This window comes from Callithrix jacchus, chromosome 13 (assembly GCF_049354715.1).
Source record: "Callithrix jacchus isolate 240 chromosome 13, calJac240_pri, whole genome shotgun sequence".
NCBI lineage: Eukaryota > Metazoa > Chordata > Mammalia > Primates > Cebidae > Callithrix > Callithrix jacchus.
Window position 1 is genome coordinate 14,046,995 of NC_133514.1, and position 20,510 is coordinate 14,067,504.

Sequence of the window (20,510 nt, forward strand, 5' to 3'; positions counted from 1 at the left end):
ACATGGTTAAACAAATCTAAATATAAAAGTCCAGATTTGTATAACAGGTGAAGTTAGAAGCCACAATACCTTTGCAAAAGAGGTTTACAAAGATGTTCTTTTTCTTTTCTCTCTCTCTCTTTTTTTTTTGAGACAAGGACTCACTCTGTCTCCCAGGCTGCAGTGCAGTGATGCAATCATAGCTCACTGCAGCCTCAACCTCCTGGGCTCCAGTGATCCTTCTGCCCAAGCAGCTGGGAGTACAGGTACACACCACCATGCCTGGATAATGCAAGAACATTTCTTAAAGCTGCCTATTGCTCTAGGCATTTGCTATAGGATTGTGTTAGCCCACTAGTACTTTGCCTAAAACCAGGTACTTCTGTGTCCAGCAAGATCACCAAGGCTCAGTGGACGCTTTGGAGCAGCCCTGCCTGGACACAGCTCTTACCTCGTAGGATGGTGACATTGCGAAGGATTTCTCCATGCTGTGTGTCCACTGCCTTCATCTCCTCCATGATCATGGAGAGGTTCCGGACGTTGAGGTCCAGCCGGGCGCTGAGTAGGCTGAAGCGCTCTCGGAGCAGGTCTGTGGTGCCCAGCATGAGGGAGACGGACTTGTTCAGGTAGTAGAGCTCCTCAGCATGGGTGTGGAAGCCCAGCGTGCAGGAGAGCCGCACGTCATCCAGGTACTTGAGCATGCTGTGCACGTGGTTGTCGGTGGCATTGATGTTGGTGAAGATGGTACCAATTTCAATCTCGTGAGAAGCCATGCGTCCTTCCAGAGACTCAAACCTCTCCACAGTGCGGTTCTGGGCGTAGCGGGTGTGGTACTGGAGATCATGCATGTTCTCCTCATGGTCGTCCAGGAGGGAAGAGATGTTGTCCAGCTGCAGCTGCAAGCCCATGACCTGCAGTACCAGGCCATGCATGCTCTCAGAGTTCTGGCTGATGCGCTGTGAGGAGGCCCCCAGGGTGGCCTGGATGTTCTTGACTGCCTCTCCAGTCTTGGTGGAGGTGGTACGCAGGCCACTGAAGAGCCGGGTGTAGTTCTGCCAGTCGGTGACAATCTTCTGGAGGGTCAGGGTCTCCTCGTCTGTCTTCCGCTGGATCCCGTGGATCCATTCGGAAGTCTGCCCCACGGTGAAATTGATCTGGTGCACTGCAGCCTTGACATCGTAGCATTCCTGGGTGAGGTCCTTCAGAGAGAGGTCCAGGCCAGCTGTGGTGGCCTGCCAGCCTCTCACCTGGGCCAGGAAGAGCCCCAGAGACTGGTTAACCTGGTGGATGGAGAAGGAGCAACTGCCCATCTCCTGCGATATCTGCCTGCTGGTGGTGGAGAGCACCTCCTGGGCCTGCAAGGTCTGGTCTAGCTGCACCTCCTGGGCCAGAAGCAGCTTCTGAATTCCCTCCAGCTCCTCCTGCAGTTTTTGGATCGCGGGCCCCAGCTGCCCAGCTTCATGGCAGAAAGAGCAGTTGTTCAGGGCTTTTGGATCTTTAGGAGAAAGAGACAATAGTCTGAGTTGCTGAAGGGCCATGGTACAATGCTTTCTCTTTAAACTAAATATTTCAGAGCATAAGGAACTGGTAAGTAGCTTCCCAAATCTGCTTTCTTCCCTAAGTCCTGGTATAAAATTCTTCTTGGAAAAGCCTTGCCACATCTATGAAATCTCATTTTTACCAACTGTCTTGACTCTGATCTGAAATGTAGCATTTAGGATGTTTTTTTCTTCTCACCACCAAATTCTCAAGAATATATCTTCATAATTTGTCTTAAGTGGCCAGGAACTTCCCATTTAAACTTCGTTTAAAAATTTATGCCAATATTTTAATATCTGTTATCTTATTCAATTATCTTACAACAATAAATTTGCAGAGAAGGTGGCATAGGGATTTTTGACTTCTGACTCATGAGGAATGAGGCGCAGAGAAGTGGCTTGGCATACAGCCACACATATCGGTAGCAGACCAGTACCTTTTATTTGCATCAGAGAAGACCCCACTAAACCTTCTATCATTGCTCCTTCTGTCTCATTCTCTCTTAGATTTTTCCAGGTTAAAGCAGGAGATAAAGAACATCAAGAATTGTGGCATGACCCAAGCAAATTAACGGAAGAGTAGAAAACCAAAGACCACATGCTCTCACGTGTAAGTGGGAGCAAGGTTGCATACATGAAGACATAGAGATGGGAGAAACAGACATCAAGGCCCACTATGAGGGAGGGGGAAGGGGGTTCTTGGCTGAAAACCACCTATTGAGTACCTAGGCTCACTACCTGGGTGATGGGATCATTCCTACCCTAAACCTCAGTGTTACCCATGTAAAAAACCTGCACATGAATCCCTTAATCTATAACAAAAATTGAAATTATAGATGAGATCGTATATATTTTAAAAAAGACAAGAAAAAAAAGAATTGTGGCATGGCTCAAGGCAATAATGAGGAAAGGGTTGACCTGGCAGGAGTTTTGCAAGATCTTGAAACTCTCATCATTTCAGATGCATGAAGCTATTTTGGGAATAGACCATCTTTGGCTTCCTTTTCTGCCTGCAGACTCTGACTAGAGCTGTGCTCCACCCAGAATTCCCTGCTCCAGTCCTAGGAGTATCCCAGGGTAGCAGCCCTCCTCCAGTGGATGGAGATCCGGCTGAGGAGGGAGCAGGGAGCTGGGGATGACCTCTGTGCCTAGAAGGCTGGCAAAGGTTACCTGGCACTGGGGCACTGTGGCATGAGGAGGGCAACTTTGCCCACCCTGATGATCACTGGCCTTGTATCACAGTTATCATCAACACACCACTTACCCAGGCCCTGGAGATTTTTCTGCATTAGCACAAGCTTCTTGTCATAAATAGACTGGGTCAAGGAGATGTCTTCGGAGAGAGAGTCCACTCTTCTGAAAACTGTAGGGAAAACAGATGAGGAGCTGGGGCAGGGTCTAAGCTCAGAGAAACAGTAGTCATTCCTTGAGACGGCAACTTTATTAGCTCCTCTGCAACCAAAACCTTTCCCCCTCCTCCTCTCAGGCTTCTTCATGGTGGTCAGAGAACATACTTCTCATGGCCAGAGTTTGCAACAAGGCCCCTTGAAAACATAATTACTCACCCCGCACCCCACATTTTAGAAATAGGACCTGATCATAGAATGAAATAGGGAAAATTCAGGAAAAAAAAATTTTTTAAATTATTCTTATTCCTACCACCCAAAGATTGCTGCCATCAGTGTTTTCATGTGTTTGTTCTGGTCTTGTTTACATTGATAACCATTCTTCAGCCACACAGATATATGCAGTTTCGCCCTTACCTGCAGGGGATACATTCCAAGACCCCCAGTGGATGCTTGAAACCTGAAAGTACGAACCCCTATATAGACTATGTGTTTTCCTGTACGAACATACTTAAGATAAAGTCTCATTTATAAATTAGGCCTAGTAAGAGAGTAACAACAGCTAATAATAAAACAGAACTATTATAACAATATGCTGTAATAAAAGTTATGTAAGTATGGTCTCTGTCTGAGAATACCTTATTGTACTGTACTCACCCTTCTTCTTGTGCTGATATGAGATGATGCCAAGCCTACGTGATGGGATACAGGGAGGTGAGTGACACAGGCATCGTGACTTAGCGTTGGGCTACTACTGACCCTTACCTTATGTCAGAAGGGGGATCATCAAGCCATGATGTCGCTGATTGACCTCAGGGAACTGAAACTGTGGCTAGGTGGGGATGACTGTACTTTCTTAGAAAAGAAAAGCAAACCTGGGATGCTCCAAACAACTCATCTGTTTTCTTTTATGTTGCTTTGTTGGTATCATATCATGGACACTTTCCCATCCAGGCTTAAATCACTTTAAAATAATTACTTTTGGTATTGGCATGGCACTCTATATAAATAATACAACAATTATATAAGAATCCCCTATTGTTGGGGACACTTAAAGTCCCTTCTCTTCTGAGCTCATAAATAAAACTTGTTCTATAAATGTAAGTAATGTATCCCAGCACTTTGGGAGGCCGAGGCAGATGGATCACGAGGTCAAGAGATCGAGACCATCCTGGTCAACATGGTGAAACCCCGTCTCTACTAAAAATACAAAAATTAGCTGGGCATGGTGGCACATGCCTGTAGTTCCAGCTACTTGGGAGGCTGAGGCAGGAGAATTGCTTGAACCTGGGAGGCGGAGGTTACCATGAGCCGAGATCATGCTATTGCACTCTAGCCTGGGTAACAAGAGTGAAACTCCCTCTCAAAAAATGTATATATATGTAAGTAATGCTTAATTCTAGAAATAATCCTTACATATGATGGTGCTGTGTCTGTGATAATTCTCTTGGGATAAATTGCTCAAAGTAGACTTACGGGTGCCAAGGGTATTAACATTGTTGAAGTCCTTGATAAAACCTGCCAAACTGCTGCCCAGAAAAGGTTACACCAGTTTCTACCCCATGGGCAGCCTCGCACTCTAATAAGGGGGTCGTGTGGTCAGTGGTTGGAACACGTCTTGGCAGCAGCAGGATGCCCAGCTTTCTCCAGCAGGTACCCGGATAGGCCTGCTAGTGAGGGAAGGCATGGGCTGTTCTAAGGTTCAGCAAGATGTTTCCCACATATCCTCTTAAGGTCAAGTACAAAAGGGAAGAATCAGCCCCAGCAAGAGCACTGAGTAACACAGCTTCTGGTCCTAGTTTACTTCACACCTGTTGGGTGACTTTAGGCAAGTCAGTTCCCTTTCCTGAGCTCAAGGCAATCATACATAAAATGAAAATGTGGACTTCGATGACTCGAAGGCTCTCATCGACTCCAAAACTCTGCTTTTGAATTATTTGGAATCTCCAGGCTCCAGTTAGTATTGTACATCTCAGAGCTGTCAGGAGATTTACTTAATTAGTGACAGTGACATGTTGAGAGAGTTTGGAAATAATCACATGCTGTTACAGGAGATAAGCACTTTGTAGTTTACAATAGTTATTATTCCATTTGAGCCTCCCTATAATTAAGATCCCATGCATAGATGAAAAGAGATACAGAGAGATTGAGTGACTTTGATTCCTATTCTTCATTAAGTCTACTTCCAAGTCAATAGCCAAGGCTCACTCCATTCCATATAATTCATTCATCCATTCACTTTCTTTCTTTTATTTTTTTTTTTTGAGATAGAGTCACACTCTGTCACCCAGGCTGGAGTACAATGGTGTGATCATGGCTCACTGCAGCCTCAATCTCCTGGGCTCAAGTGATCATCCCACCTCAGCCCCCTAGGTAGCTGGGGCTACTGGCACATGTTACCATCCTCGGTTAATTTTCCATTTTTTTTTAATTGAAATAAGATGAGGTCTCACTATGTTGCCCAGGCTGGCCTCAAATTCCTGGGCTCAAGTGATCCTCCCACCTTGGCCTCCCAAGATGCTGGGGTTATAGACATGAGCCACTGCACCTGGCCTTGCTTATTTCTTCATTGTGTATTTCAGGATTAATAATTACATATTTGCTTTTTATGCCATTTTCCTAACATTATAGATGTTTTTTCATCCCTTTAAAACTATGTTTTATAATGTAGACAATATGGCAAATAATACATATACATCACTTATAAATAAATAGGTATGTTTTGGAGGTGTGAGCCTATCAACTTTTTCTTTTCTAACATTTAATTATAAAATTTTTCAAACAAAAGAATAGAAGGACTTGTATAGTGAAGACCTATATGCCTATCACCTAGAATCCACAAGTAGCATTTTTCTGTATTTATTTTATATTCATCCATCTCTCTCACCCATTCATCAATCTGTGTCAAGTTTTGAATTTTTTTTTTTTTTTGAGATGAAGTCTCACTCTGTTGCCAGGCTGGAGTGCGGTGGTGCAATCTCAGCTCACTGCAACCTCTGACTCCCTGGTTCAAGCAATTCTCCTGCCTCAGCCTCCCTAGTAGCTGGGATTACAGGCATGCACCACCACACCTGACTAATTTTTGTATTTTTAGTAGAGATGGGGTTTTACCACGTTGGTCAGGGTGATCTTGATCTCCCGACCTAGTGAGCTGCCCACCTCGGCTGCCCAAAGTGCTGGGATTACAGGTGTGAGTCACTGTGCCTGGTCTTTGGATGCATTTTAAACAAATTTTTTACTGATGGTGTGCACAGTCAAAAATGTTTAGAGATCACTGCTCTAGACCGGGGGGTGGAAAACAATGGCCTGCAGGTGAAATCCAGCCTGATGTCTGTTTTATGGGAGCTGCCACCCCTGTTCATTTACAGACTACCTGTTGCTGTTTTTGCTCTGTGATGAGAGTTTGGTTGTGACAAAGACCAGATGTAACCTGAAGAGCCTAAAATATTTACTATGTAGCCCTTTACAGAAATGAATGGCTGAGCTCCGCTCTAGATTACAAACTCCATGAAGGCAGGGTCTGTGTTTTCCCAAGCAGTATGCTGCCCAGTATAGAATATAGTTCTTGGACCCCAGTGTGCACTTGACTACAAAAAAAGTACTTGGTTCAATGAACGAGTTGGTTTGTAATGTCTGCTGACTGATTTTTCCAACCCTCCAGACCTTGGTCACCATCCTGGTGTAAAACATTGAGCAGGTCTGTTCACACACTCACACATACACACATACACACACGCATATACACACACACACACACATGCTTTACAAATCTATAGACATTCTTTCAAGAGATATTATTGGGCACCTGCCATTTAGGCCAGGATGGTGCCAACACTGTTCTAGGGACCTGGGATACCCAAGCTGGAGGCAAAAACAAAAAAAGGACACCCAAAGGTCTCCCACGGTTCACAAACATGTACTCCTCACCCCGGTTCTTCTGATCCTCTGTGCATTCATGCTGGATCTCAGGACAAATGATGTCTCCTCCCCAGGACTGTTCCCTCCCTTGAGGAGTGGGGCCAGCCTCCCACTCCAGCCTGCCAGGCTGACTCATGAACGTTACGTATGTGACAGTGTCTCGCATCCTGTCGTCCTCTCTGAAACTCTATGGTGCCTATGCTCTTCTCTGGGCCTGAGCCTGTGGCTCTTGGAGCTTTGATAATGGCCCCGGGTCCCTTGGGTGCTCTGAGCTGAAACCCTAAAAGGAGTGGCCAGAAATCTTGACAAGTTCTCCGACAGCCAGTTTGTGGCCTCTGATAGGAAGACCGTGGCTCCTTCCCTCCTCTGGCCCAGGACTTTGGCCACTTTCTGAAAGGCCAGACCCTGTGAATTGATTTAGCAGAGACAGGTGGTGAGGGGCTTGGGAACGTCTGAAACTCTAGGTCCTTAAATCTCGCTGCACATTGGAATCCCCTGAGGCGATTTATAAATGACTAAGGCCTGGGTCCCACCCAGAGATTATGATTTAATTCATCTGGAGTGAGTGGGGGGGGTTACTCTGGCACGTATTTTTAAATGTTTTCCAAGGGATTCCAGTATCCCCCCATGAGGGTTAAGAACCACGCCCCTTGATGGTGAAATGTAATTGACACAACCCAGCATTCCCAGAGCCTGGCACAGTGCAGGCGCTCGGCTTGTGTTGGATTAATTAATGCCTTTGGATTACTGGAAGACAACTTATGTCTATTCAGATCATTAGTATGCTGGCCTCTTGCCTTCAAGCTAAGCAGGCTGGTTGCTGAATATCTCCAGCCAGGACCAGGATGAGGCACCTCCCCTTAGGAATGTGCAGGCTCAGGGTCCACATGAGAGCTGGGAAGCCCCCCTCAGAGCCTTGACTCCCTCTCCCTACTCCCAGCCTTGTTTCTAAAATCCAATAGATTGAAACAAACAAACCTACTGGAGCCTGGATTTTCAAAGTTTGAAGCTAAGATTGGAATGGGATTACAGTGAGATGCCACCAAATTTGCTGTAACCAGTTTACCACAGTCTGTCTGCATCTGGAAGGTGGAAGTGACCTGTCTCTGGCTATGTGCGGTGACTCGGGTCAGCCACTACAAACTCTAATGTGTATGAGAAGAACCAAACCTCAGATCCCTGGATCTCACCTGCAGAACCCCCCAGATTCCTTGGTCTCAGCAGGTCTGGCTGGGTGAGACCCAGGAATTTGCATTTTAACAAACACTGAAGGTGAAATTGCTGCAGTAGGCATCCAGCCTCACTATGAGAAACACTCACATAGACCATGAAAGGGGGCTTAGAAGTCACTCAATTCAGTGATCTCAAGCCTGTGTGAACAACAGAATCGTCAGGAGAGCTAAAAGATACTGAATTAATTCCATGATTGGGGTGGGGCCCAGATATCAACATTCTTTAAAGCTCGGAGGTGGCTCCAACATGGAGCTGAAACGGAGAAACACTGACCTAGTCTTATCATCTCATTACACCAGCGGGAAAGCAGCGGTCCCCAGAGGCGGGTGCCTTCCTGAAGGGCACAGACCTCGTCAATTGTCAGTCTCTGCAGTCTGGATTAGGCATAGAGATTCCCTAGCCAGGAAGATGCTGGGGAAAGACAAAGTGTTTGTCTTTGCAAGGAAGCTTTGGTGCCAGATCCCTGACCAGAAACCCCTCTGCAGCCTGAGACGGGCGAGCCCTGGACTCACCCAGAGAGGCCAGCACAGCCACGGCCACCAGGAGCAGTGCCAGGAAGAGGTAAAGAATCCGCACCGATGTGTGCAAAGACAGGTTCTTCTGGCAGCGGCTGCAGCGGAGCCCCGGCTGGCCTGTGGGGGACATAAGAAGGACAATAGCTTAGGCCAGTGGACCAGGCTTCCATGTTCCTGCTCTGGCCTGTCTCATCACATTCTAACCAGGCTCAGAAGGGGAGCTGTTCTCGACCCTCATTCGCTATCTGTCCTACAGCCTTTCTCTAGGTGCTGATGCTTTCTGGAATGCAGGAGGCTCAGTTGAGTCCGGACTTCAAAGAACAGCCCCCATCATCATACTCTCTCTATGGTGTCTTCTATGTCTGTCCATGGGAGGGGAAATACCTCTTCCCTCTCTATTGATCCTACTGATGACCCACAGCATAGGCAGCCAGCCTGAGGCCCCACTGAGTGACCAACTTGCCCCGGCTTGCCCAAGACTTTCTGGGTTTTAGCAATGAAAGTCTGTCATAGGAACGCCTCAGCATGGCGCAGATCATCCTGGTTTGCTAAGATTATCTAGGTTTTAAAACTGAAGGTCCATTGGGTGCAGTGGCTCATGCCTGTAATCCCAGCACTTTAGGAGGCTGAGGCAGGAGGATCACTTGAGTCCAGGAGTTTGAGGCCAGCCTGGGCAACATAGCAAGATCCCATCACTGTTTAAAAAAATAAAAAAGAAAATGGGAAGTCCCACACCCTGGGGATCCCCTTAGTCCCTGGAAAACCAGAATGTCGGTGTCCAGTCCCCAGACTTTTCAGGGAACCAGACATTCTCCTGGAAACCAAACAAATATCGCGGTCCACCAGTTGAGTTGCTGGTAAAAAGGAAGGAGGGAGCCAGATGTTCCTGGATACGTGGGCAGGTGGCCAGCAGGCAACGGGAATGCAGCGATGGCCCAGTTGCGAATTCCTATGGTGAACTCAACTTTAGCTGCACTTTCTGAGTACTGGGATGTTTAAAAATCCTGATGCCCAGTTCACACTCCAGGCCAAATAAATCGGAATTTCCAGGGGTTGGTCTCATGCATCCATGGGTGATTGCAATGCAGAGCCAGGGTTGAGAACAACTGCTCTAATCCACACCAAAGCCACCGAGAGACCACATTCCAAACAGCACTGTGGGTGGCCTGGGATACAATGAAGCGGACGGTCCCAGCCAGCTAGAAGACAGGCCCAGGGATAGGGTATGTGGCTCTGGGAGATGGCAGAAGTCCTTGATGGATCTTGGTAGGAGCCCAGGAGACAGGTAGCACTTGTGCCAAGCTTTGATTTCAGGCCAAGCACAGTGGCTCACATCTACAAAGCCAGCAATTTTGGAGGCAGAGGCAGGCAGATCACTTGAGGCCAGGAGTTTGAGACCAGCCTGGGCAACATAGTAAGACCCTTGTATCTACAAAAAGTTTTAAAAAATGTATCCAGGCATGGTGTGTGCCTATGGTCACAGCTGCTTAAGAGGCTGAGGTGGGAGGATCACTTGAGCCCAGGAATTTGAGGCTGCAGTGATCTATGGTTGCACCACTCATATCAGCCTGGGCGACACAGCAAAACCATGTTGTCTAAAAAGTTTTTTAAAACTCCTTTGACTTCATTGGTACTGCACACCCAGAGCCATGAACTCTGCCCTTTCACATCCAGGAAGCAGTGGGGAAAGGACAGCCAGGCTTTTGAAACCACCTGAAGAGACAAGTCTCTTACTGGCCTGGGGATGGAGACAGGGATCTCTCAGCCCAGAGTGGAGATGAGGGACAGCCCCAGAGTCCTTACCCTCCTGGGCGCATGGGAAGGTCGGCATGTCCTCGTCATCACCCGCCAGGTCCTCTTCTGTAACGCACAGGGCATCTCCATCACCGCCGGCCGACCTCACTATAACGAAACCAGTGCCGTCAGACCCAAAGCCATCCCAGTCATCTCCTTTTGTTTACCAGTCCCCACATCCTGTGCCCACCTCTATCCCAGAGCCACTTCACTGCGCTCCAGGTGGCCTGATGTAAGCTATGAAAAGGGAGTGGACATAGGCATTAGGTGGCTGAGGAGCTGGGATATCTCAACCCTCTGGATAAGGAGAGATCCCCATTTCCCACACGCTGGGAAAGACACATGGGTCAGCTCAGTGCCTGCTCTAGTCCTGCTATATCTGCAGCTCACTCAACCCCCTGGAAGTGGAGTAAGGAGAAATAATAGCTGGCTGCTTACTCTGGCTTAGCATCCTTCTACTCCCCAACACTTGGTCACCCAAGCAGAATTCCTCTTCTCCAGGGACAAGGCTGAATCTGACCCCAGCACAGTCCCCATCAAGACTTTGCCTCCAGCATAGCTGGGAGGCTGTGAAGAGGAGAAGGCCAGAGAGGGGAGGAGACAGGATGGGTGCAGATCCCTGCCTCACACCGTCTCACCCAGGACCTGCTAGCATGTCAAGGGACCTTAGGAGAAGAAGGTCTCCTGCCAGAGGCTGACTCAGTGCTTATTTCCCGGGACTATATGGTCTGTAACTAAAACCTAAATGATGTACCCCTCACTCAGAAGATTGCTCTCGTTCCTCAGACACCCTTCAACTCCCACGCCTTGTAACACTTGGCTTTTCCCTTCCTCCCTCCCTCCCTTCCTTCTTTCCTTTCTTCCTTCCTTTCTCTCCCTCCTTCCCTCCTTTCTCTCTCTTCCTCTCTTTCTCTCCTCCCTCTCCCTCTCTCTCCCTCCCTTCCTCTCCCCTCCCTCTCCTTTTCTTTTTCTTTCTATCCCTCCCTCCTTTCTTTCTTTCTCTCTCTCTCCCCCCGTTCTTTGCTTGTTTTTTGGGTCCTTAAGGATTCCCTGTTTTCTTTCACCTTTAGCTATGCACTTAGCTGTATGTCTGTAGTTTATTTAATGCCTACATTTTATAACCAGAGAATATTTTAAGTTGATAATCCTAGAAGTAGAAGCTTCAAATTTTGCTCTTCTCCTTTCTTGTTTTTAATGCAATAAAGTGCTGGGTTTTGCCTCAAGGCAATCTTCACAACACCTTATAAACTTTACAGTCCAAAGTATCACATTTATGGACGGTAAGACTGAGGTTCAGGGAAGTGAAGAATTTGCTTAGCAGCACACAGAATAGGACTGGTGAAGCCAAGATGTGAACTCAGAAATCTTTTCTACCATACCTACAACCAACTTGAGGTAAAGAGCAAAGGTTCCACCAAGTGCTGAGAAATCTTGCTTCTGCAATTACAAGGTCAGTGGGAAGACAAGAAGACAGTGGTGCATGAATGAGCTGTGGAGTCTCAGGGGCTCCTGACCATGACTGATGGGCATCTTAAGTTGCATCCTAGACCCATGAGCACCTGAGGCCCGAATACCATACCACAGCCATTGTGATCAACACGGGAGCTGAGATGCAGTCAGCAAGCACCGCGGGTAAGCAAAAGCAGCTCCAAGTGGACTCAGTAGGGAGGGGACCGAGGGTGACACCAAATTATAGATGCCACCATCATGGCCATGAATGCCCTCTGCTTGGCCTTCATGCATGGCTTAAACGTCACTTCCCCAGCAGTCTTTCTTGAGCTCCCAGACTAGCGTAAGACCCTGTTGACCAGGGCCTTAGGCTCTGGGCTCTCCTGTGGAAGAATGCCATGTGCCTCTCCTGTTCATGCAGCAGCTCTCTTCCCCAGCGCTTCAGTTCTGAGGGCAGGGACTACATCTGTCTTGTTCTCTGCTTTATCCAATGACCCTAGCATGATGGCTGGCACAGAGAAAGGCCCAACAAACACAATTTCAAACGAAACAACAAAGGATCTGGTATTATGCTTTCCAGTAGCAGTTCTATGCCTGCCTGTGAAGCTCTTTGGGGCACTTTGAAGGGAAGAACATCAGTCAGAGCTCCACCCCAGAGACTGAATAAATCTGGGGGGACAAAGGAGACCTGGGGTTTAGGATTTTGAAAGTGCTCTCACATCTGTTATCCCATTTGATCCCTATAGTTAGCCTGAGAGACAGTGAGAACATTTTCTCCTGATTTGACAGATGAGGAAACTGAATGGTATGTGTGTGCATGTGTGCATGAGGGTGTGTACTGTGTATGTGTGAGTATGCATGCATGCCTATGCTGTGTGCCTGTGCATGTATGCATGTGTATGTGTGCATGCCTGTGGTGTGTGCCTTTGCATGTATGCATGTGAGTATGTGCGCATGCCTGTGCATGTACACGTGTGAGTATGCATGCATACCTGTGTGCCTGTGCATATACACGTATGTGCGCATGCCTGTGTGTGCTTGTGCATGTACACACGTGAGTATGTATGCATACCTGTATGTGTGCCTGTGCATGTACACATGTATATGTGTGCATGCCTGTGTGTGCTTGCACATGTGTGCACATGCATGTTTGCCCATGAGTGTGTGTGTGTGTGCCTGTGTATACATGGTGTGAGGTTTTTAATGCCTGCCTAAAGTCATAGAGTCAGGTGGTAGCAGAGCTTCCTAAATCCAGATTTTCCTTTCCGCAACAGGAGAGTCCAGGTAGGTTCTGCTTTCTGGGGCGCTAGTGGGTGTGTGCTGGGAGTGTGCGGGCAAGCGCTCTGGACGGTAAAGCGGCAGAAGAAGAAAGCATGAGAAGTTCCTTTTCATGAGTATCCTAAGAAGCATCACTTTCAGCTCTCCTTGGACAGCTGTCCCATCATCAGTCTGCCAACAGTTTACAAGGAAGCCTGGCCTGGGCGGTCACCAGGATTACAGTCTCCTTCCCATAAACTAATGCCTGGGGCAAGGCAGGGGAATTCTTGGTGCCTTCTGTTCCTGTCTGACCAAAACCTCACCCTCCTAGCCACGGCCTCTCACCCCCAGATGATCCCAGCCAGAACCATGCTGTGGGCTGTATTCTCCACCGCCCCGGGCCCCCATGGGGAGGTATTCCTTCCATCCCTTAGAGCAGAGCTGCCTCCTCGAACCTGATCCTCATTCCTCTCCATCCGTGATGAGCTCCTCTGCCCTCCCCTATGACTGGGCCTCCTCCCTGTTCTGGCTCTGTGGCCAATTTCATCACTTCACTGTTTATAGCCTTTGCAGGGAATCTGGGATGATTTAAATCAAGGAAGGCTGACACCAGCCTTCAGCAGACACCCTCTCAAAAACACAGAGCTTTGTTATTACCAACTCTCCCAGTGGACAATCCCCCCAATTCGCAATTGTTAGCCAGTGGAAATTCCTAACGACAGCTTTCCGGTAGTGGCCCATGGGAAGGGAAGTAGCAGCTGCCAGTGAGGATCTCAGATCGCTCCTGACCAGGGGACCATCAGTGTTTGGCCACTTTCCCTCCACTGACATCTCAGCTCCATAACTCACAGCCCTCCCCAATCCCCAAAACAATCTTCTCCGTCTAATCCCTTGGATTTCCTGTTTTCCAACACTAAGCCCTGGACCATGGGGACCCCTGACCCACCTATGTCTGGAATTCTGTAGCAAATTGCTACTTTAGCCTCGTTCACTTACTGAGAACATGGTCCAAAGCATTTGTGAGGCTCTTAGAAGCCGAGCCCTTTGCAAGCAGAAGCTCATGACATTATACCAAGATTGTTCTGGTCAGAGAATGTATGAATGAAGAAGCGTTGTGCTTAGAAAAAAGTTAAATAGCCTGTGAAGCTCAAGGCCATGGTTGCAAGCGCAAACCCAGAAAATAGTGGCTACCGGCAGAGATTTGAAAAGGCTTCTCTTCCTGCCATCCGCTATGTCATAATATCCATCTCAAACTCCAGAAAGAAGGATAGACACAAGAGGAGAAATTCCTGTGTTTTTTTTAAGCCTCTGCTCCCACAGAGCCGTGTAGCAAGTTTAACGGAAGGTGCATGCCTTGGTGCATTGCTAAGCACGGCCACTGACCCCACTGGGGTTGAGCTTGTTCAGCTTTCCCTTTGAGGGTAGAAAAAAAAATAGCCCGGACCTGTCAACCAACTGCTAACTCAACTGTGGTCGCCGATGCCGGCTTTCTTTTGGTTGACCAAAAATGTGTCCTTGGTTCGCTCTTTCGCCTTTCTGGGACTGCATTCTTCCATCTGAGTCAGCAAGGGGGAGAGATTCGAGGAATTAAATAAAAGGTCTTTCTCTGGGCACTTCCAGGAACATATTTTGATGATTATCTTCTGCAGGGTTCACAGAGCGGGTTTTCAAAACAGTCAATTGGATCAGTAAAAATAAAGACTTTGGAGTCTTCTCCAGAGCCAATGCTATATTTAAATGCAGAATAGCTATAGTTTAAGGTTGACGAATGCTATAACTAAGGTTGCAAAATTGTTTTCATTACAGCCCTCCTGCACCACCCTCTCTCCACAGGCTTCCTTTGTGGGTTTGTCCGTAACCGGGTGGAATCTGCCTGCCGGCTCAGGTCTCAAGATGTGGGTCCTTTTCCTTCAGATCCTTCTGCCTAATGAGCTGTCCTTTTCTGCTTCCGTCGCTCTGCCAGTTTCTCTCCTCCAGCGCTCGCCTCATTTTTTGGTCCCCATCCTCAAGCTCCTGCATCCCTAAAGCCACATCTGCTTCTCTGGGACAGGCTTCTCTCCCGGTTCCTGCCACCTGCACCTGAATCCCTTCAGTTGCCTCCCACTCTGTTACCCACAGAGGTTGTGGGTAAATCCCTGCTTTATTCTAAACCCTCTTTATCCTAAACAACTTTCCTCTCCTTTCCTGCCCTCGACTTTTCTAACCGAGACCCTATTCCAGGTGGCGCGATTCTTCATTAGACAGGCGTGACCCACTCTGCACAGACATTCAGCATCCTGGCCTTGTCTGCTAAAGCCCAGTGGCAATCCCTGGTCATTGTGACAATCCTGAATGCCCACCCATTTCTAAATACCTGCTGGCAGGCTGGTGCTGCCTCTAGTTGAGATAAGAGGCAGGCTACTCACTCAATGCAACAGATGCGCTTCCCCCATTACTTACACACTGGCTCCTCTGTGTACACAACACACCCCCACTCCCCTGAATCCCATGAATTCAGAGGGATGGGAGGGGTGGGAATCACCAGCATTCTTTTCTTTTCTTTTCTAAACAGGGTCTTTCTAGACAGGCCAGGCTGGAGTGCAGTGGTGCGATCACAGCTCAGTGCCGCCTGGACTTCCCGGGTTCAGGCGATCCTCCCACCTCAGCCTCCCAAGTAGCTGGGGCTACAGGTGTGCACCATCACACCCAGCTAATCTTGTTAATTTTTTTGTAGAGACAAGGTCTCACTATGTTGCCCAGGCTGGTCTCAAATTCCTGGCCTCGAGTGATCCTCCTCTCTGGGTCTCCCAAAGTGTTGGGATTACAGGTGTGAGCTACCACGCCTGGCCAGGAATCACCCGTTCTCTTGATCCCTGCTGTCACCTGTGATCCCCCAAGCCCTACCCTCTCTCACATGGGCACCCACGTCCCTCCTCTCAGCTTCATGTTCCTTATGCATAAATGGTGGTGAGATCATCTGCTCCACCTAGCTCCTGTGAAAATCCAACAAGATGTGTATGGAAAGTACCTGACGTACAGTAAATGCTTGATAGTCACCTCCCAACCCCCATCATTCCCAGGACCAATTTCCAACTTTCAAGAAACCAGTTTTTGAAAACATATCCTATGGGACACTAGTCCCAAATTATTCTTTGTGTAAAAGGGTTCTTTGATCAAGTAAGTGTGGAAAATGTGGCATACTCCATCGCCGTCTTAGAGAGTCACATTCATATAGAAAACATTGTGAGAAGTGCTGCAAAAGAAACAGTAAGCCCATTCAACCTGTGTTTAATCCCATGTTCTCAGACTCATTTGACCTCGGAACTTCCTGCTGACCTCGAAAAATAAATGTATCGATGAATTCCGGGACCTCTGTTCAGAGGCAGAGGGACTCTTATTTTAGGCCACACTGTTCTGGATAATGACATCACCTGGATCGGATTATTTCTTCATTCTGTCTCCTGCCATCAACTTGAATGGAGGCAGCTTTTTTGTTGAAACTCAGGGCTCCTGGACATGGGATTTACCATCTCATCTCTAAGCATCCTGCCTGCCCTCTGGAGCTTAAGGCTTATGGCTGTTCCAATTGCTTGATCTCGAGCTCCTTCCCTTCTCCATCTCCAGTCCGCTAAGCCTTTCCTCACTCTCCTTCCTCCAGGTTCTTATTCACCCTGAGCTCCAAGACCAGCCCAGTCCCCAGAGTTGCCTTCTGCCCTCTGGAGCCTGTAGTTCTCTCTGCTGCCACGGTCCCTGCGGTCCTCAGCCTGCTTTCTTCACACTGCACCAGGGAAGCCCGGAGCTGCAGGTTTGGCTCCAATCAAGTCCTGCCATCTGGATTCGCACTTCCCATTCCTGGGTTCCTCCTCGGGTCAGCCCATCTCATCCTCCAAAGGTGAGCTCACCTTCTCCTTTTCTGAAAGGATCAAGACCACACACTTCCAACTTCTTTCTTTATCATTCACTGACTCTACCCAGATGCCTACACCCCAAACCCAGCCTGGGGAAGGGATGGGGAAACAGGACCTCTCATGCATTCTGAGTAGCCTGGCACCCTCTGTTAATACTGCATGGGAGAGTGCCCTTTGACTCAGTAATCCTCCTTCTAGGATCTTCATGTTAAGAGAATAATTATACAACCAGGCCAAGATGTACATGTAAAGGTGATCACTGCATGCTATGATCAACCTGGTGGAAAATGCAAATAGCTAAATGCCCATCTCTAGGGGGTCGGTTACATTGATTCTCATAGCGTCTTACTATGGGATGTTAGGAAACCATTTTTTAAAAATACTGCAAGCCAGGTATAGTGGCTCATGCCTGTAATCCCAATATTTTGGGAGGCTGAGGCAGGAGGGTCACTTGAGCCCAAGAGTTTGAGATCAGCCTGGGCCACAGGGTGAAACCTCATCTCTACAAAAAATACAAAAGTCAGCTGGGCATGGTGGCATGCACCTGTAGTCCCAGGTACATAGGAGGTTTAGGAGGGGCGATTGCTTGAGCCCAAGAGGTAGAGGCTTCAGTGAGCCATGATAATGCCACCACCCTCCAGCCTGGGCAACAGTGCAAGACCCCATCTCAAGCAAGCAAGCATGCAAACACAAAACCAAAAGCAACTACAAAAAAAACACCACCAACAACAAAAACACTAAGTAATCAGGAGGCTGAGGAGGGAGAACTGCTTGAGGTCAGGAGCTTGAGACCAGCCTGGGCAACACAGGGAGACCTCATCTCTACAAAAATTAGCTGGTCATGGTGGCACCTGACTGTAGTCCCAGCTACTTGGGAGGCTGAGGTGGGAGGATCCTTGAGCCCAGGAGGTCACGGCTGCAGTGAGCTACGATGGTACCGCTACACTCCAGGTTGGCACAGAGTAAGACTATGTCTCAAAATAAAATAAAACAAAAATAACATGGATAGTATAATCTTATCTACATAAAAAAAATCTGTGAAAACATACACAGAATGATTTCTGAATAATGTTCATCTACAGCTTGTCATTTATTATCTCTAAAGGGTAGAAGTTCACAGGAGGGAATGTTTTTCCTTTTCTGAATTTTTAAAAAAAATTATAAATATGTGTCTTAAAGATTAAATGCAGCTGATAGTAATGTGGAGTGTACATCTGTATCCATCTTTTCTCCTTCCCTTGCCTCCCGATAAAGAGATTCTTTCTTCTCAAAGTGAGTCTCCCCCAATGCCACCACTCCAGGTCCCCCCATGCCTCCTCTTCTGTCCCTCCACCTTCCAATGAGCACAGGCCATTCCTGCCTTGAAAACCCTTGGAGCCAGGCCCTGCTATGTCCACTCTGGGGACACAGCTCCTCCTGAGCAATCTACCTGGCCCCTCTGGCCCTTGCAACCTGGCTTTCTCTGATCCACAAATCCTGAGCTAACTCTGCTGATCAGCAGTCAAAGTGGGGGGGTCATTTCCTCTCCCTAGGAACTTTCTCCTCTCAATTTCCAAGACATTACCACCATCATGGTTCTCTGCCTGTGTCCTTGACCGCTCCTCATGGATCCTTTACAAGCTCATTTTCCTCCTCCCACTAAGGGTAGAGGTTTCCCAACACGGGCTAAGACCATGAGACAACATCTCCAGGGGGAAGTGGCAAACAGGCCTTCTCCCGACAAACCCTCAGGGATCTCCAATGTCAACCGCACACAAATCCAAGTCCTTCATGGAGCACTCGAGTCCTTCCTCCCTCTACTGCGGGCCGTCTCTCCCCACCACCCCAAACACTCTTCCCCCAGGACCTGATGCCCAGCTTTCCCCAGTGGGCCTTCCTGCCTTCCTGACCCCATCCAATCTTCCCCACCCTTCAGCTTCTCCCTGAAGCCTTTCTGAACTGTCCAAGTTGAAATGCTCCCTTTCTCTCCCGGGATTCCCTCGAATCTCCGTATATGCTGTGCATTTGTTCTTTTGTGTCATCTGCCTGGACGACGCGGTTCCTGCCTCAGGTGTGCACGTCTTGTTTCTGCTGGAGGGCAGGAAGCACCCTGGCTTGCCTTCTAGCTAGTGTGCTTCCTCCCCGAAAGCAGGAACTCCATACACGTTGCCTGACTGAAAATTGTGGGCTGGGGCAACATCCCAGAATAACCCATTTTTTAGCCTGGGTTCAGGTGGAGGGGAAGGCATCTCATCTGAACCCTGAAGAAGGCGCCTGCAGGTCTCCACCTGGAGATGGTGAGGACACCGATTGAGATACGGCCGTGACGCTCAGAGAGGCAAATCTGATGCAGTCAGATTTTCCAACTCTCAGGTGTCACATCTTCCAGGCTGTGAGAGACAGTTCAGGGAATGGGTGCCAGCAAGAACCAGGAGCCTGTCTGTGACTAAAACCCAGGGTGTATCTCGAAGAACAGCAGCAGAGAGAAAAGTCAGGAAAGGAGCCCTTCCGAAAACTCCCTCGTTGGGACCTCCCTTAAGACGCTTATCACTGTTAGTCTTTTTTTGAGTGACTTGGGCACAAATCCTATGTGTCCTAGTAAAGAGTAAGCTCCTTGAGAGAAGGGACAGCACCTGAGATCTTCATAGTTTCCCTGGTTGTTAGACCTACATAGACGTACAGACCCAGGCACTGGCAATCTCCCTATCGGTGTCTATTGAATACAGGCGTCTTCTGCATCTGTACGGAATGCCTGTGTGAGGTGCTGAGGATACCATGCTTCAGACGTGCACACTGAACAGATGTAGTGGACACCTTTTAAATGTCAGGCACAGACCCCACTGTTGTGAACCTCACAATCTGATGCCATCCTGTGGGATCATCTGGTCTACCTGGATGAGGGAACTGAGCCCAGGAGGACCAGGGACTTCATCCCAGTGATAAAGCTGGCCTATGACAGGGCTGGGCCTGACCTTGAGACTCAGCGCTACACACACACACACACACACACACACACACACCACTAAATTAAACATAATTGAACAGGGGCAGTGCATCAATGAGAAGCACACCCAGCTACACCCCACTGTGCACCAATTCCAACGCCCAGAGCAGCCGCCCGTCCGTCATGGAAACCGCCAAGCTCTCCACCAGCCTAGCCTACGGAGAAGCAGAAGGCTTTTTCCTCGCTCTCAAACGAGTCTTGGAACATGAGTCTTCAGTTAGTAAGTTCACCCCAGCTAGAGGGCAAGGTGACTGTTTTGGCCGGGGCTGGGGTTGGGGGATGTCTGAGGGTTTGGAGCCAAACTTGAGCCACTGAGCTCCCTGGACCCCTTAGTCAGGCCATCTGGTGGCTCTTTTCACCTTTGCCACTCAGCTCCTTTTCTTCAAGCCCCGGCTCCTTCCGGGGCCCCTGGGGAAGGAGATCAGGCTTGCTTGGACTCCCGGTCTGGCTGATCCTGCATGGGGAGCCTCTCCTCTCCTGGGATGACATCGCTATATTTTCCCAGCCCTTCCTCCTCCTACTTCCACCCTTTGCCCGCATGAAGTGGGCACTGCTCTCTGATTCTGCAGGGAGGGGCTGTTCCTCCCACGCCTGAGGAACAGAGGACTGCC

At 48.5% G+C, this 20,510-nt stretch overlaps 1 protein-coding gene across 1 annotated transcript in view; it reads right to left on the minus strand.

Moving 5' to 3' along the window:
* Positions 1–20,510, minus strand: part of SCARA3 (scavenger receptor class A member 3) — a 35,122-nt gene that overhangs the window by 9,899 nt on the left and 4,713 nt on the right. The window contains exons 2-5 of the mRNA XM_035269921.3: positions 10,333–10,431; positions 8,527–8,646; positions 2,782–2,880; positions 431–1,474 (exon numbers count right to left, since the gene is read on the minus strand). Coding sequence (XP_035125812.3) covers positions 431–1,474; positions 2,782–2,880; positions 8,527–8,646; positions 10,333–10,431 — 1,362 coding nt within the window. The remainder of the gene's footprint in view (positions 1–430; positions 1,475–2,781; positions 2,881–8,526; positions 8,647–10,332; positions 10,432–20,510) is intronic.